General features: G+C 39.5%; 1 protein-coding gene across 1 annotated transcript in view; it reads left to right on the plus strand.

The window, feature by feature from the left end:
* Window positions 1-18,626, plus strand: part of CNTN4 (contactin 4) — a 324,243-nt gene that overhangs the window by 145,953 nt on the left and 159,664 nt on the right. Inside the window, exons 5-7 of the mRNA XM_022572532.3 lie at window positions 2,342-2,444; window positions 5,441-5,625; window positions 18,199-18,335. Of these exons, the coding sequence (XP_022428240.2) occupies window positions 2,342-2,444; window positions 5,441-5,625; window positions 18,199-18,335 (425 nt within the window). The remainder of the gene's footprint in view (window positions 1-2,341; window positions 2,445-5,440; window positions 5,626-18,198; window positions 18,336-18,626) is intronic.

Genomic DNA, 18,626 nt, shown 5'->3' on the forward strand with positions numbered 1-18,626 from the left:
CAGTGCGATTTTGGTTGCTCAGGACAAGGATGTGTGAGACATTTTTGATCCTTGATGGATCTTTCATAGTTGGATTACAGAAACCAGGTTGATATGTAGTGTTGATAGAATGAGGGAGTAGGGGGAAAACCTGATCATGGCTGAGACAATCTTGACCCTCCGTATTTTAACCTTATCATTTCATCTCCCTTCCACTCACAATACGCCACAATGTAGTTTGTCTTGATTTCCCGGGAGGACCAAAGACCTCTTTCTCTCAAGGCAGTTGTTTTTCTAATTAACACTGCTCTCGGGGTACACAGCCGCACACACAGCACTCAGAGGTGTTAACTTGTTCCTGAGCTCCGAGTCATACTACTGATATTTATGGGATGGTGAGTCAGCTGTATGGGTTGTTTGTTAGCAAGTTGAGCAGAAGTGTGCGAATGCGGGCGTTAGCAAGCACTGTCTCTTTATGGTCCTGCGGTGAGGGCACATGCTCAAGGGAAGGCAAACCCAGCGTAAGTGCAAGAGGACTCAGAGACTGACCAGAAAGGGGGGAATGGTTTTGTATCTGAACGTGTCAAGCATGGATTTCGTGTATTGGAATTTAGTTTTGGAGTATTACTCCTGCAGTGGCCAGAGGCCATAGTAAAAGATTGAGATGAGGACTCAGGGACCAGAGTTGCAACCTTGAACACTAGTCTGTTGTGGGGCTAAAGACAAACAGTTTAAGCCCTTTGAGATTACAGACTTGCTTGTGAAAGGCAGGGACAGACTAGAACTGTGGTTTTCATTTTGTGGGGGTTAAGGTCCTTTCTAGTATGGGTTGCTAGGTAAGGGTCCTTTCTGCAGAAAAGTATGCATCCATGAATGCCAAGATGAAGAATACTGAACCAAATTAACTCAAAGGTGTCTTCCAAATCCATTCCTCCCTGTCAGTCTATGAAAGGATAAAAACGAACAAGTATGTTCAACTCTGCGCTTTTGATGACATATGTCACAGCAAACCTAGCTAGACTAATGCATCATCTGTTACCTGGGGTTGATGTCTTTTTTACACATTGAGGAAATCCCATTGCTGCTTCCCAAACCGTGAAGCTGCAGATAAAGAGGGTCACCTCTGCAAAATGAATGGAACTGTTTCTCTTAGGCATTGTACCTGTCCCCCTCTGTTCCTTACTTTTAACCTTTCCATCTGAATCCTTCAGTCTCTTTTCCCTCTAACTGTGGGAAGCCTAAAGAAGAGATGAAACGGAGGATCCTATCATGTTTTAGTAAGCTAGATAATTTTAAACTTTATATTGGCACAGTTGACCCAGAGACCACAGGAGATGACTAGAAATTGAATAGAAATATTAAAACAATTAGTAGTGGTAGACAGTGTCAAGAATGTATTGATAAGAAATCATTCATAAGCATTTAGTTATAAAGCGTGGACTTAATTTGTTAGGCTCTGCTGCCTTGGCTGTAATTGTACAGTAACTTTCCAGGATATGGGAAAGTGGGAGAATATGACCTTCAAGGTAAGCCTGCCATTGCTGCCATTGGCAAGGTGGGTATAACTTAAAGGTTGTTTTCAGTGGTTACTTCCTATTGTTCTTTTGTCATTGTTTCAGAATATATTAAAAATATAAGAATTTTGTGTTACCTTGCATATACCAATTTATGACTAATTCAGATTGACCTTCAAAAGTGAAAGAAAAGTAATTTGTGGTGATAAATTGATTACTCAGAAATTGTCTTTATAGAGACACAATAAAGCATGAACATATTATTTGAATGTATTTTAAATTTTCTGTAGTACATTTCCACAAAAATAATATATTCCTGGTGACTAGGACTTTATACCCCTTCCTCTTTTTCTTCCATGACTATTTTTTTTTTTTTTTGCGGTATGTGGGCCTCTCACTGTTGTGGCCTCTCCCGTTGCGGAGCACAGGCTCCGGATGCGCAGGCTCAGCGGCCATGGCTCACGGGCCCAGCCGCTCCGCGGCATGTGGGAGCTTCCCGGACCGGGGCACGAACCCGTGTCCCCTGCATCGGCAGGCGGACTCTCAACCACTGCGCCACCAGGGAAGCCCCATGACTACTTTTTTAAAAAAGTATTTTCAAGAAGCAGTGGGGTATGCATGGAGAATTTACTCCTAGGCAGATGGTGTGGTGCTGTGATACAAATTTTTCTGTAGCAGTAACTGGGAGAGAAGCCATGATTCACGGCTGTTAAGAGATAGGAGCCGTTTTTGAAGGAAGGAATTAATTGCACACACAGTGATGTGTAGGAGCATCCTACGTTAACAGAAAAACACTTGTGTATGTTTTAAAAGAATCTCCAAGACTTAGCTCCTTTGTTTATTCACAGGGGTGATGGGTGAATATGAGCCAAAAATAGAAGTGCAGTTCCCGGAAACGGTCCCGACTGCAAAAGGAACAACAGTGAAGCTGGAATGCTTTGCGTTAGGAAAGTAAGTCCTGGTTTCTCTTCTCCCTTGTCCTCCCTCCAGCTTGGGCAAGTGTAGAATTTTCTTTGCACTGTTCACCGTGATGGTTTCTGAAGTTACTGAAAAGCAAGCCAAGCCTCTCTCGCTGTGATTCTGCGTGCGCATCTTTGATTTCGCCCTCTCATCATGGAGAGGGGATGTGTCGTGGAGAGGGATTAGGCTACCACAATGGACATGGCCACAAAGGAGAGGAGAATGGGCAGTTCTGAAAAAGTGCTTTGTTTTATTACAATGACCTGTAATGTACATGTAACCCAGAATGACAGGAAAACAATGGCCTTCATTTGAGGTACAGTGAAGTTGACTGTTTGGAAAAATGTGGACTTTCATTCAGGTCCCAGTTTATGGAATATGCATCAAACTTGTATTTCCTTTTAAATTGCCCGTCTCTTCTTTCTACTATTCTGAAAATTTTATTTTATTGCAGTATAGTTGATTTACAGTATTGTGTTAATTTCTGCTGTACAGCAAAGTGAGTCAATTATACATACATATATATATTCTTTTTCATATTCTTTTCCATTATGGTTTATTACAGCATATCGGATATAGCTCCCTATGCTATGCAGTAGGAGCTTATTGTTTATCCATTCTCTATGTACTGCTTTGCATCTGCTAATCCCAAGCTCCCAATCTATCCCTTCCCACCTCCCTCCCCCTTGTCAACCACAAGACTGTTCTCTATGTCTGTGAGTCTGTTTCTGTTTCATAGATAAGTTCATTTGTGTCATATTTTAGATTCCACATGTAAGCAGTAGCATCTTCTTTCTACTTTAGATTTCGATTTCCTTCTGCTTTGGATAGAGATTGGTAAGACCTGATATTCTCTAAGAGAGTCTTTACTTTACAGAGTCATCTGAAAATTATTCACAATTTTATTATTCAATCTGTGGAGTCTTCTTAGATAAGCCCACTTGGGAACCAGTTAGAGTTTCCGTTACAGTATCTGTCAGAGGGCATAAGGGAGATGAAAAGCAGATCAGTTAAGATTTTGCCAGTAACCCTGCAAGAAAGGTTTGGTATCAGTGATAAAAACTGTCATCTGAAATAAGAATTTTTGGTCATCTGTGTACTTTAATGATGCACGTGAATCTCTATGCCCAACCCCACCTATCTGGCTAACTCACTGCTAACTCCTTATCCTTTTCCTGTACCCAAATGTTGGCTAAGGCAGCAACACTAACTTTTACTCACCCCCTGTGTCAGCATGTAATCTATATTCACATGATTTTGTGTTTTACAGCAACCATGGAAGAAAGCTGTTCCTTTTTTTTTTTCAATTTTATTTTTAGCTCTAAAGGAAGGATTCTTTTGGTTTTCCTGTTTTCAAGTCATGGCAGTACACGCTGCAGTAGTATCTTTACTTTGGTGCTGAAAAATACAGTGATCATTTCCTATGTCCTGAAAACTTACCCCGTTAAAAAAATTATGACATTGCTGTAGGATTGAACACTGTACCAACATTAAAAGTCAAGTTGTAAAACAACATGTGAAGCCTAGAAAATGCCCATGGTTTATTACTAAGAGACTAAAAGCAGATTGCCAAACAGTAGAAGATGGTCCTGTTTTTTATTGTATATAAATATATATTTTTATATATATATTAGGAAACTTAATTCAAAGAAAAGATGAGAGAAGGTAACTGGATAGGCTAGAAATGTGTTTGGTGAACTCTGCAAGGTGACACCTTGAAAAATCTTCTGTGGAGGAAGACAGCAAAATTTATGTTGTTCCCACTTCAAAGGGGGTATGAATTACACACTATTCACGCTGCTTGAATGGCACTAGAATGAAAACAAAGGACCCAAATTGGGCTTCTCCAATCTACACAGAAATGTTTGGGTATGCACATCCAGCTGCGGAAACACATCATCATGGCCCGCTTAAGAGCAGAGAGACTATCTCTAAGTACAGTTATTTGTAAAGGCACGTATTAAGTGTCTATCTCATCACATGTAAAGACACCCATAATGTACTTTTGATAGAGCCCTTTCTGCCTTTCCATTTAGTGTCTGCCTAATGAACTTAAATTCCTCTAAAACAAGTATAGTGGAGTTGATGGATCTAATTTTTTAAATACCATCTCAGGTTTTTCAGAGAAGATTAGCAAGTCTTTAGTGTAATTACTTGTCTGTGTGTGTTTTTGTAAAAAATAAATATGTAACAATTGTATCCCCTGCTAGGAAGCCGCAATCTTAAAAGCTGTGGTTAGCTCACTAAACCATTGATTTGCAGATTCAGTGATGCCCTTGCAATTTAAGATGCGTCCTAAGAGTTTCAGCTGGAGGATGATAGATGTCTTGAGAGTACTTAAAGACCCCACAGATTGTTTCTTTCCTTATCTCACTACTTAAGTAAAGTTTCCTGAAACCACCCTCCTAATGGACTGCTACAAGTTGATAAGGTTCCACAGAGAGTGTCCCAACAGGCAGCAAGTAGAAGCTGCCAGTTTCTTATCCCCTGAGCCTTGAAACTGACACATCACTTCTGCCTTATTTCAGTAATCCAGGTAGCCAAAGAACCCACCAGTTTCAAGGAGAGAGGGGCCTGGACCTCATCTTAGTGGAAGGCATCTTTAATTCTCCACATTTGTGCATGGACATTTTTATTTTCATATTTATGATTTTAAAAGAAACAGATGCACTAGAAAAAATAGAACGAGCATATAAAAATCTGTTTTTATTTCATTGGTAATATTGCATACGATATAGATTAACTTATTTAAGGTTAAGAAAGGTTATTTGATTTTAAGGAAAACACTAAGTATATAATAATACTGGAGATGTGGATATCACTAAAATCGTAATAGTGATATGTGAATAAATGACATTTGGGGAGCACTGTCTAGTGCGAGCTAATAATGTTTAGAAGCAAGAAGGAAGGGATTGTAAGCAGCATGGCTTCAAATAAAAGAAACAGTCTCTCTAACTTGATTCACTGCCATTTTTTCTTGCTATCAGTCCAGTACCAACTATTATCTGGAGAAGAGCTGATGGAAAGCCGATAGCAAGGAAAGCCAGAAGACACAAGTCAAATGGAATTCTTGAAATCCCCAACTTTCAGCAGGAGGACGCTGGTTGGTACGAATGTGTGGCTGAAAATTCAAGAGGGAAAAACATAGCAAGGGGACAGCTGACTTTCTTTGGTAAGACTGTGATTCCAGTTTATCATTTGTTGACCTTCCTGGTATTAACATTATAAGCTGGGGGGTTTGCATTCAGGTTTTTTCAGAAGGATTGTTCGAAATAGGATCGTGTAAAACCCTTGGTTTGCTGATTAATTAGCATGCCCTGGGTGATTCTGGGTGGGGAGAGTGAGGATGGGGGGCAGGGATGGAAGATATAGGCTGATACGTTTGGGGGATAGAAATTAGTGTGAACACACTTGCAAAGGACCTATTTTCTCTCCTGCCATCAAGCTGTAAAACTGACACAGGAAACGTTTTGTTATTCCTGCTCCTGTTTTGTTTTTTTTTTTTTGCTCTCTGCTTTTCTTCATTCGAATTTCATTCGTGTTAATCCTTTGTAATTGCTCCTGTTTGGTAGTGATTTAATATGGTACTATGAACATTTCAAAATGCACATTGTCCAAATTTAGTTCTTACCAGAGTGAAGCATGACAAATCTCTCTCACCCCAAAGACTTCTTCTGCGCAGCTGCTCCTATTCCAATCGAATCATCGGCATTGATCCAAACATAATATAAATGTAAAACCTCTAGCAAGTGGTCATCAATTGAGCCTATCTTGGAAACCCTGTTAGGGTATTGATTTGAAATCCAGAAAGGGATTTCATCGGATAGGCATTTTGAAAGCAAATTGAGTTCTCCTAAATTGGAACATGCCTGAATCCCATCTGTCTGGGGTATTGAAAATAAATATTATAGATCGATAAGTATTCAAGAATGGCTTAAATAAACAACAGTGTATATTAAAAGGATGAGAGCAGTTCTTTAGGCAGGGGCAAGTTGTAGCAAAGGCTTTAAACCTTCCTATTTCTTGCAGTAACTAATACCACGAAAGTGTATTTATTTCATCAATTCTTCTTCCAAAGCGTTTTGGTTTTAAGATATGGGGAAAGAATTTTGTTCAGTAATCATGTAATGTTTTTTAGAAGCATGATTAGAAACTGGGCGGAGATTTTGAATATCAGCTAGCCTTCAGCAACCTCCCCCATCTGATCCTCAGCATTTTGGACTCCTACTTCTGACATTGGCCAGTTGGTGGAAGAACACACATGATTTTACCAAGTGCTTCACATGATGACTTCAGCACCAGTTGTTTGAATACATTTGCACTCTTTTTTAATCACCCATCTTCCTTCAACAATAAAGGACCAACTCTACTCATGCCAGATGACAGACTTGATGCTTGATCTTTGCTCTTTCATAAACTGTCATGGTTGATACCTTATTTGATTGGTTGAAAAGCAAAAGACATCACAGTTCATTGGCTGGAAAAACATAAGACTGAAGGTTACAGATTTGTTCAGTGAGATGCACTTGCTGTCTTTTTTAAGTGTTTAGGGTACATTTTTCTCTCCAGTGTAATAATTATTTCTCCTGTATCAGGTAGGAACAACCTGAAAATATTCAGGTAAATGACCAATTTTTTTTTTTTAATTAGTTGGGTAGATATTTCCATCCAGTGGCGGTGGTTCCTAAGTGTTACTTGTGTTGCTCGAATAATTGATTGAAGTCATTTTTCACTTTCATGATTTTCTTTGAAGTGAAATATCTGTTTCACTATGTTAAAAAGGTGTGAAATAGTCTGTTACCAGGAGTTGACATAGTGCTTTCTAGTAGGTCAAAGGTTTCCTGCACGAGAAATAGAAGAGTCCAGTGTTACTGTTCTGGAAAATCAACCTTGTCACTGGCCTCCAGCCTTGTATAGTGAAAGGTTTTTTCAGGGATCCTGCCTGGAGATGAAAATCAGGTCCTAACGGTGTTTCCCTTTTAAAGGAAGTTGTCTGCATCCACACATGGAAAAAAAAGCAGAATGAAATTTGCCTACTTTCTGAAGATAACTCAGCTTTTTCCTTAGTTGTCAACCACCCTAGGTGTTAGAAGCTTGTCTAATAAGTTGACTTTCATGGTGCTGGGCTTTTGCATCTATGTTTATTCTTTTGTTTATCCTCAACTAGCATATCAGCTAGTTGACACAGAAACTATCTAATTGTTTTCATTGTCACAGGAGAGCTTAGTTATACAAAAGTGCTTGGCTGTCATTTTTTTTCTTTCTTTTTATATATTTTTTCTGGTGTCTAGTGGGTTTGTCCAATGCTGCGTTTCTGATATCCAGCTGCCTAGATCTCCAAGTTAAATAAGTTATTAGCATTAAAGTCACCACATATTTCACAAAAGGGGAGAAAGTAGCCCCAGTCAGTTATCCATGAACGTTCTGTCTTTGTTAACAAGAAAATTTCTCACAACATTAAGATGTGCTGTGCTCAGGGATTATAAACCATGGGTTTCAGCTTAGAAACCTGCTTCTCCTTTTTGGTTCCAAGTTGCTGCATCCCATTCATCACCTCTTCACTTCAACAACCACGGACAGGTGTGCTCACTTCTGTTCTGGCCTGACAAATTGGCAATTTTTCTGATCCTGCCCTAAAACCCTTTCACCTTCCTCCAAAGGCCTGCTGGGCATGGTTCCATTGCTCCTACGTTCCCTGTGTCAGGACGATAGAAGCCCCTGTTCCTGGTTGGTGTGTTTCCACTGTGGCTGTGTCTTTAGGTTAGCATGTGCTACTTGTGGTTGGGATATGGGAAGAACTGAAACTAGTTCAGACATAAAACATTTTTACCCATCTCCATTTTCCCAATTTATTTTGCCATGACCTATACTTGTCTGTGTGGTCTAATTTTAATCTGCTCTTTCAGGTATTTTTCAGCATAAAAAACTTCCTAAAAATAGATCTGTTATATATTCAGGGTTAAAATACTACAGATCTTTGTTACTTAAAGATTGACATTTTCTAAATTGACTTTAATATATTATTAATTTGTTCAAAAGAAATTTTTATTGCCTACCATATGGCAGGCAATGTTGGGCACTTAGGGTTGGAAGACAAATCCGTGCCTTCAAGGAGCTTGTCTTTTACTAGAAATTGATGGGCAATTTACTATTAAGCAAATAAATGAACTAGAAAATTTCATAGCGTGGTAAGAGTTGTGAAGAAAATGAGTAGGATGATATGATAGCAAATAACTAGGAGCAGAAGAAAGGCTTCATAAGATAAGGTAGTCAGGGAAGACTTGTCTGAGATTTGACTTTGGAGCTGAAACCTAAAGGATGCAAAAGAGCCAGGCTTTCAAGGAGTGGTACATTCCAGGCAGAAGGTAAGGAAGTACAAAGGCCCTGAGACAGGAGACTACTTAACATTGCAATTAACACTGCATTGTGAGATGTATCAAGGAAGCTAGGGTAACTTAGTCATAGTGAGAAAGGGCAAAAGGTTTGGAAACATAGGAGGGTGACAGATGATGCAGTATCTTGTAAGCCAGCCGCAGAGTTTGGGATTTATTCTGATCATAACGGGAAACCAGTGGAGGATTTTAAGCAGGGGAATGACTCAATCACATTCATGCTTTTAAAAGACCACTCTGGCTGTTTTGTGATGATTAGATTATAGGGAACCAAGAGTAAAAGCAGGACAACCGGTCAAGAAGCCAACCAGGTGAGAGAGGTTGGTGGCTAGGACTCAAAGAAGGAGAATAAATGGAGGCTTCACATATATTTTGGAGTTAGAATGAGTAAGACACTCCCGAGCCATTCCTACACTTAGCCATTTTATAGATAAGGAAATTGATTCCCAAAGAGAAAATGTTACTGATTGAAGTTACATGGTTATATAGAGCTAGATTCCAAATGCTATGCCTGTTCCTTCATGCTAGAGGTTCTCAAACTTCAGTGTGCTTTAGAGTAATCTGAAAATTTTATTAAAATACAGAATACTGCGTTCAATCCCCAGAAGTTCTGATTCTGTAGAACTAGGGTGGGACCTGAGAATTTGTATTTCTGTTAAGTTCCCTGGTCATGTTTATGCAGCTTGGCTGGAGTCCACAGTGTAAGAACCATTGCTCTCGTGCTAGGCTGTTTTCAAGCGGTAGAGTGAATCCTAAGATTAAATTACATGCAAGCAAAGGTGTTCCTGCTTCCCATGAAAGCTAGCAGCTTGCTGTCACATCAAGCATTATGGCCACTGTACATAGACAAAGTAGGAGGGTGCTAAAGTAATTATCTTTGAAAAAAGGAAAAGGAAGTATAAAATGGATTTAATTCGCTTGATAATTATTCATCTTTCCACCTCATTATGTCTGTATAGTCACTTCATTTTGCACAAATAGACCGATAGAGTAACATCATTTAGAATAATGAAGCATGAACTAAAGGAACCTGATATTTAATGCCTTTTGTTCAATTTCTCCTATATGTAACGGGTGTTAAGAGAGTAAAATCATCTTCACCATGAGGAAATAGGGAATATAATATTTGAGCGGTGAACAGGCTGTTGTTCATAGAATCCTATAATGTTTGAGCTGGAAGGATCTACTGGGGCCAACTCATTGATTTTTTAAAATTTATTTTTATTTTTGGCTGTATTGGGTCTTCGTTGCTGCGTGTGGGCTTTCTGTAGCTGTGGTGGGCGGGAGCTACTCTTGGTTGCGGTGCGTGGGCTTCTCATTGCAGTGGCTTCTCTTGTTGTGGAGCACAGGCTCTAGACATGCGGGCTTCAGCAGTTGTGGGGCGAGGGCTCAGTAGTTGTGGCTTGCAGGCTCTAGAGCATAGGCTCAGTAGTTGTGGCGCACTGGCTTAGCTGCTCCACAGCATGTGAGATCTTCCTGGACCAGGGCTTGAACCCATGTCCCTTGCATTGGCAGACGGATTCTTAACCATTGCGCCACCAGGGAAGCCCTTCTCTTTGATTTTTATAAGTTAAAAAAAAAGAAAAAGAAAAAAAAGGCCCAGAGACATAAAATAACTTACCCAAGGTGATAGAATGAGTGAGAATCAGAGCTATGACTAGACCTGCTCTTCCTGTGTTCCTTTTCCTGCCAATAAGACATTTTAATAAAATAGGTAAAGGGGAAAAAAATTCATCAATCATCCAGATACTTCTTCTGCTTATTTTCCACAACCAAAGACATAAATTAAAACATCCAGTTGAACAGTTGACTTATTCGCTTCCTATTTTCCAAGGTGATCACCTGATTATTGAGTCCAAAAGAGCTCTTTTTAATTTTTCTCTCCAACTTACATCTATGGCTATATGTCTAGACCTTGTGGGCCATGGTCCTTTGGCTCTAAAGGCAAAACTGTAGCCATGATGACACTGCACATGGTGTTGGATTATCTCTAAGGTCAGAATACAGAAGCATCGTGTAGCATCTCATACTAATTTCCCCACAGATGTGCTATGTATATGTGATCACTAGATAATATTCAGCCCCACCAAGTGGCTTAAGGGATTGAGTGGCTAAAAAATGAACACAGCAGATAAGGTAATTTTGCCGTAAAGCTGTAGTCTGCTTAATTGTCCTAGACAGAACTGATACCGAGACCCTCAGTCTCCTTGAGTGTCACTTCAGATAGTCAACAATTTTTGTTTCCTTCACTTCAGCTGGTAGTTCCAATTAAGTGGGTTGGTGCAATTTTTCAAGGGGTGCACATTGAAACACTTTGTAAATAATGGTCAGTGGAAAGTAATACAGGAGTAGGGGTACAGGGTCCTTACCCCATTAGAAGCTTCAGACCCGGGAAGAAAAAGTCACATCAAAGACAATGTAGTGAAATGCAGTTCCGTTCCCTTACTCTATCATCACAGAAGGCAGAAGTAACTGTTACAATTTTTATCTATCAAGGAATATTGTTTAAATTTACTTGTAGCAAGTTTTGCATACATAGATTCATTTATCTGAAAGTTTCCGTGCTTCTCTAAAGCTGGAGTCCTCAAATTTTGGGTTTCAGGTCCCCTTTTCACTCTGAAAGATTACTGTGTACTCCAAAAAACTTTTGCTTATGTGGGTTATTTCTACCAATATATAGCATATTAGAAATTAATCCCAAGAATTTGAGTATTTTAAAATGACAACAGTATAATCAGTGCATATTAACATAATTAACGTATTTTAAGAAAACTGTATTTTTCCAAACAAAAAAGAGGGATGTTGTTTAGGTTTTTGCAAATATCTTTAACGTCTATCTTAGCAGAAAAAACTAGATTCTGGTATGTGCTTCTGTATTCAATCTGTCACGATTGTTGTTTTGGTTGAAGTGTACGAAGAAAATCTGATCTCACACAGATGTGTAGGTGGAAAGAAAGGCTCTCATGGACTCTCTGAAAGAGACTTGGGGAACCCCAGTGGTCCTGAGACCACACTTTGAGAATCATGGGTCCAAGAGAATACTCCCTTCTCCATTGACAGTAGGGGTATAGTTTGAGAGCCTGTCAGGAGAGCACGGATGTTGCAACCAAGCAAGGCCTGTGTACCAGGCCTAACTGAGCCACTTTCTGAATCTGGACTTTAATGTCTCTGGACCTCATCTGTAAAATGGGGACAATGACACTTAACTTGCAGGTTATTATGAGGTTGAGAAATAACATATATAAAGTGATGCTGATTGAGATATTATGTAAGTACTTTAGTGTTTGTGATTGGTAGTACTCTGCTCAGAAGATGAATAGGGGATGGAGAAAGGAATGTATTTAAACCAATAAGAGCACATTCAGAGAAACAGTAGGCAGTGACCGAGTTGAGGATTAAAAATAAACATAAAGAAATTAGTCTGTGTTAAACTAGATAATAGCTTGGTTTGTTTGGGTGGCAGTGGGCTTAGTGAACCAGCCTTACGATCTTTTTCATGAACATATGGCTAATTTCCAATCCTTTTTTATTCATTGATCAAGTTCTGAAATGACTACAGCACATCCAGGAAGAAAAGAGAAAACGTATGCTCTTATAGAAATTAGGTAGGAGTAAAAAAGTTAAACCAACCCGTTCAAAACAATACACTGATGGCACAGAACAGTTTTGCTGTCCGTGCCCTATGAGCTGTATGTGTTCAGGAGGATAGCAGTTGACAGATCAGGGAAGGCTTCGTGGAGGAGGTGTTTCCGCAGAGTGAACACTGGGTAGGGATGAAGGGGAGGAGAACATTCCAAAAACACAAGTTGTTTTGAACAAAGATATGAGGCAGGAGCTGGCATATTGGGTTTGAGAACAAAGAAGACCCTCATTTGACAGGAGCTGTGTGTTCACTGGGCCTACTTGGACAGAAAGTGAGAGAACTAGGTAGAACCAGATGACAGAGTACTTTAAATATTAGCCTAAAAATATGAAATGATGGCAGTGTTCTCTTAACTTGTACAACATTTACAGTGTGCAAAGTACATTCGCACATCCTATCCATTATCTCATGCGTGGATTACTTCCTACAATCATATCTGTTTTATATATTAATGAGTACCTATTAATAGAAACGTACCTGCTTTTGGTTAACCTTAAGTGTGCCTTCACATTGTTGGTTTTTATATTCTTTGTGGCTTATCATCGTTACCTGTGAGACAGTTGGCCTGGTGGTACCTCCTCTGCCATTGCCAGGAGTAAAAGTACAGTGCAACTTACACAGAGATGAAGAGATCACAAATAGGAAAGTCTGAGTGAAACGGTAATTAACAGAGAACCCAGGAGATCCAAGAATTCAGATGGTTCAAGAGGTAATTAAAGGTTTAGCACATTAAAGTCAGAAGGGACTTTAGACACCATCAAGTCCAGCCTCCCCTTGATTCAAATGAGAAAATGTATGCACTCAATCTCCAGGTTCCAAATTCAAAGCTCTTTCTACAAAAGGACAAGATTTAGATACCTCAAAATAGTACTTTTCAACATGTATGTATTGTTAAATTGTCACGTTACTTTTTTAAACATGAAATGTTCAATATTTAAAACAAAGCAAGGCTGTCCTAGTTGAAGGATGTCCCTCCCAAGAACTCTCTGAGCATCATAGAACTGAATTTGAAAACCCTCATTAGCAAGGATCCCCAACCCCCGGCCATGGGCCGGTACCAGTCCATGGCCTGTTAGGTACAGCAGGAGGTGAGCGGCAGGCTGGTGAGCAAAGCTTCACCTGTGTTTACAGCCGCTCCCCATCGCTCACGTTACCACCTGAGCTCCACCTCCTGTTGGATCAGCATAGGCATTAGATTCTCAGAGAAGCGCGAACCCTACTGTGAACTGAGCGTACAAGGGATCTAGGTTGCATGCTCCTTATGAGAACCTAACGCCTGATGATCTGAGGTGGAGCTGAGGCAGTGATGCTACCACTGGGGAGCGGCTGCAAATACAGATTATCATTAGCAGAGAGGTTTGACTGCACTGAGACCATAATAAATCAATTGCTTGCAGAAACACTATCAGTGAGTGGCAATTGACAATTAAGCTGCATCTTATGGAGTAGACTGGACATAAGCAACACACTTGGGGTGTCACTGTCTCCCATCACCCCCAGATGGGACCATCTAGTTGCAGGAAAACAAGCTCAGGGCTCCCAATGATTCTGCATTATGGTGAGTTGTATAATTATTTCATTATATTACAATATAACAATAATAGAAATAAAGTGCACAGTAAATGTAATTCGCCTGAGTCATCCCAAAACCATCCCCCGCCGCCCGTCCATGGAAAAATTGTCTTCCACAAAAGCGGTCCCTGATGCCAAAAAGGTCGGGGACCGCCGCTCATTACGATATTGATTGCTGGTGTTGTGTGGGGAGTGCATGAGAGCCTGAAGTCAGAGGACCCTAGCACAGAACACAGTGTGAGTCTTTCATGTGAAGCTCGTCCTTCCTTTTAGTGACTTCTGCAAATGAGAAGTTGAGGGTTTAAGAGGAAACTATAACAATAAATTGGAAGACGCTCTACAGTAAGGTTGGAAAATGAATAGTTCAAGTGCCAATACTGGGAATGTTGGATTCAGGGTAAAGATATTGACAGTATCTCAATGATCCTGTCAACAGTATAAGAATTCCAGCTGGAGATAAAGATTTGGGAAGCAACTATGTATATGGTAAACTACAGCCAAGTACTTATCTTCAGGCTCATAGAGCTCACTATCAGTATAATTCTTAAGTAATGTTAGCCAAACCCCTGCATTCCTTGGACATGATTCATCTTCTCCAAGACTGTATAAGCAGCCAGAAATAATTTTGAATGCCCACAGGTCATCATCCTAATAGCAATTTAAATTGTTTTTCCCCATTATATCCTTTCTTTAAAATTTTTAACTTTCTAAGGTCTAAGGCTCATGATGGCATTTCTTTCTACCAGAAATTTCTGGTTTTGGACAGTCAGAGAGCCAGATATGTCTGAAAATTGTTTAACCACTAAGTTCCAATTATATCTATCTGCAATATAAATTGTTATTGGATAAGATGCTTGCATGATTCCAGTGGCTGGAATACACATTGACTTAGGTCATTTCTGGCAGTTACTGATCTAAAGATTGAAATGAAGAGCTTGTTCATTTATCCAAGAGACTAACAGTGTCACAGGGTCAAATAAAACACAACCATTTAACCTTATATTTGAATTTATATCTTGAGAACAAGACTTAAGATGTTTTAGAGGAGGGATTCTTCTATTCAAACCTTGAAAGAAAATGAATGGCCAAAACAGACGGTTCTGTTTTAATATGTGAATATGATTAATTCTGTTTAGTATTTGGGATCTATATATATAATGCCCCAAAAGGCGTTTAGACACAACCTTCTTCCTGAAATAATAGGGCTGAATCAACCTGTTCAAGCCTTCCTTTGAGCTATTTTTCAGACATGGAGTTATAAAATGTAGTCGAACCTAGATATTAAGTGATAAATACAATGGACCCAAATACATTATCAAAAACAAGTTACAGGAAACAATATTTTCTATTATGCACTAAAATGGACCATTTGTCATCCAAGGACTTTGAACTGGGTGACCCGAAGAGCTATGTAGAGATATGAATAATTTCCATCAGGCACAGGACTATTCTATTACAAAAAACTCACCCACTTAGAGATGATTCATCCAATCTAAGTGAGTGGCAGGAGCAACCTTCACTGTGTGGGCTTTTGCCCTGTAGATCTGCAGTTGGCATGTTAAAAAAAAACATTATCTCATTCTTTGCCGTTTATATAATATGATATTGCAATCGTGATCCCCCTGGGCCCATGTCCAGATATTGACTTCAAGAGGAACATGTTTATATCATTTCAAATTTGGCATATATGAATTCATTTTACTTCGGGAGGAATAGGTTTTTAACCATTCAAATTTGGTTTCCACGAATTAATTTTACTTAAAAAAAAGGAAAGTACCTGACGATGTCTCACAAAGGCTGAATTTGCTATTGATTTCACCTTGACCAGCACAAATCACTACCACGGAGCATTCCTGTCGAGCACCTTAACCTCCATAACCCTGTTGCAAGAGACAGAATGAGCCCTCAGAAGTGTTTAATTAGTTAGAACTTTGCAAGGTCTTTTCAAAATCCTCTCAAGGCTCTCCCTTCCCTTCCCCATCTCCTTTTTGAGATTGCAAGGTAGTGCTTCCAGCTTTCTGTATTTTTGAAAGAAAGCAATGAATAAGCCCAAGAGTTACAGGAAATCTATGACATTGAAATCTCTGTCTCTGCACATCGTTTTGATGTTTCCTTTTTGAACTTCAACTTGACATTGCTTCATAAGTTACATTTGCCCTTCCATTTTTTTTTTCTTCCTCACTCTCTTTGAAAAGTTTGGCTTAGTTGTTAATATTCCACACAGATTTCTGTAGCTTTTCTTTTTTGCTTTGTTTTCATAAACTCTGTGGGGGGTAAATATTCAGCAGGGTGAATGTGAAATCAGGCAGACAACTGCCATTAGCCTTATCAGGATTGCACATCAGATTTTCCAGGCAGAGAACTAAAAAGGTGTCTACCTTTTGAGCTCCTTTGCATTAGCAGCAGGAAGATAAAGAAAAATGGTAGGCTTGCAGCTCTTTCAAGGATAAAGGTTATAACCCTTCGTTCAAGTTAATACTTGTTGATGTTATAACTTTTTTGAAAGTTGACCCTTTCAGCCTCTCCGCATATGCAGCAATGCATCATCCCCATCAGTAGAGGATTTGTAAAATTGTGCTTTGCTCTTTGAAAAACATGAAATTGCTTATAGAGGGATAAAAGGAGAAAGCAGCATTTATTCAGGGACCTAGAGACCTCTGCTGGTTAAGTGACTTGTTAGTGTTTTTACAGTTTCATTTATTGCTGGGAAGATAAGATAGCTTGGCCTCAACTCTAGTCATTTCCTTTTGAATTAAATTATGGATGATCAGTAGCCTCACCGAATAAAGATACTGAGATCAAGTCAGCAAAGAGACGAGTTAAGAATATTGAGTAGCATCTTCTAATTAAATACTGATACCAGTTCTGACTGTTAGATTTACATTGGTAGGCATTATCCTATGGAAGTGTCTTGTTACAAAATAACATTCCAGAATGACAGCTGTGCTTCTCTCCTGCATGAACTTTGTGCTGAGGGTCTTCTGCCTAAATATGTTTGCCATTATAGTTACCAATGGCACGAATTGTGCTTTAGGGAAGGCTTGATATTTTTGAAGACTTTTTAGGGAACGTAGGTTAACATTGTCTTTATCTCCCTTAAGAGCAAGGAAAGAAAATATGACCTTAATTGAAGCATGAAAAATTAGGCATAATTTGGGTGGGGAGAGTGGAAGAGGGCATTGGGCAGTGTGGGAATTAAGTGCTGTCTTGAATTCCTGTGTTAGATTGTGGGCAGGACTTGATTCCTGAGAAGGTTTTGGTAAAAACCAGGACTCATTCAGAGATTTGGAATTCCAGACCCATACACTTGTGGATAACATTCTATCAATATGAAAGAAGTCAATAATAGAAAATGATGATAGCCTCGAAGGAGAAAGGAGTCACAAAAAGTATCCATGTGATGTGTGTGAGAGACACCCAGAAGTATAGTGCCTTAAATAAGAAGTTTATTTCTCTCACATGTATCTCCAAAAATAGGCAGGTGGGTCTGGTGCTGCTTTCCTCCACAAGGTCATTCAAGGTCTGAGGCTGGCAGGTCAGCATTTTCATCCTGCATAGCTTCATCTCTGAGCCCAAAGCTGTTTCAGTTGTTACTTTTTCCAATCAGTGGGGAAGGGCAGTGAGGGTCCAGGACAAGTATCTTTAAGTCAGTAACCTGGAAGTTGCTCTCATCACTTTCACACACACCACATATCATTGGTATGAACTTAGGCCCATGGTTACCACCAGCTGCAAAGGAACCTTGGAAATGCAGTGTGTAGCTAGAAAAGACATGAGCCCAGCTAAAAGTAGTAGGCTGGTGGTGGGAGATTTCTCTTATTAAAAGGAAAAAGGGAAGAATAGATATTTGGGGGGAAGGGCAGTTAATTTTACCATATGACTCATGGTAGTGTTATTCATTCTGCCTTTAGTAATGAAAGAACCAGCCACGTGAGCTGCAAAAATGTGACATTCAGAGTTGGACATAGGGTGGGGTGTTTTCTAAAAGCACCCCCTGAACTTCTACCCAGCTTTATAATTTGCATAACCTCTGGAAAAGGAATTTTATTATAAGCCTGTTTTTGTCCCTTGATTGCATATGATAAACATGGATTGAACATACACTGAATGTATGTCTTTGCTTTGTGAACTGCTATAGCTCAACCTAATTGGATTCAAAAAATAAATGACATTCATGTGGCCATTGAAGAAAATGTCTTCTGGGAATGTAAAGCCAATGGAAGGCCCAAACCTACATACAGGTGGCTGAAAAATGGTGAACCACTGTTAACTCGGGTAAGCAACTGGGTGATAATTGTGTCTTAATATTTACTGTAATGTTGAATGTGGTGTTGTTGCTATGGAAACAGAAAAATGACCAGTTGTCTCCAAAATAGTATGCAGCCCAACGCCATAAATAGTGGAAAAAGTGAAAGCGAATGCAGGTGATAAATACAAACTGTACATAAATCTGATTCTCCAGCCTTGTTCAACCTTTGGTCTTCAGAGATTAACATCTCTGGCTTTGCAATTGGAAAGTTATGCTGAAGGTCTGGAACATGTAATTGTGCCAAGACGCAAATTTGT

Source organism: Delphinapterus leucas, chromosome 10 (genome assembly GCF_059928025.1).
Source record: "Delphinapterus leucas isolate spDelLeu-1000000601 "Yukka" chromosome 10, BTC_Dleu_Yukka2, whole genome shotgun sequence".
In the NCBI taxonomy this organism is placed as follows: domain Eukaryota; kingdom Metazoa; phylum Chordata; class Mammalia; order Artiodactyla; family Monodontidae; genus Delphinapterus; species Delphinapterus leucas.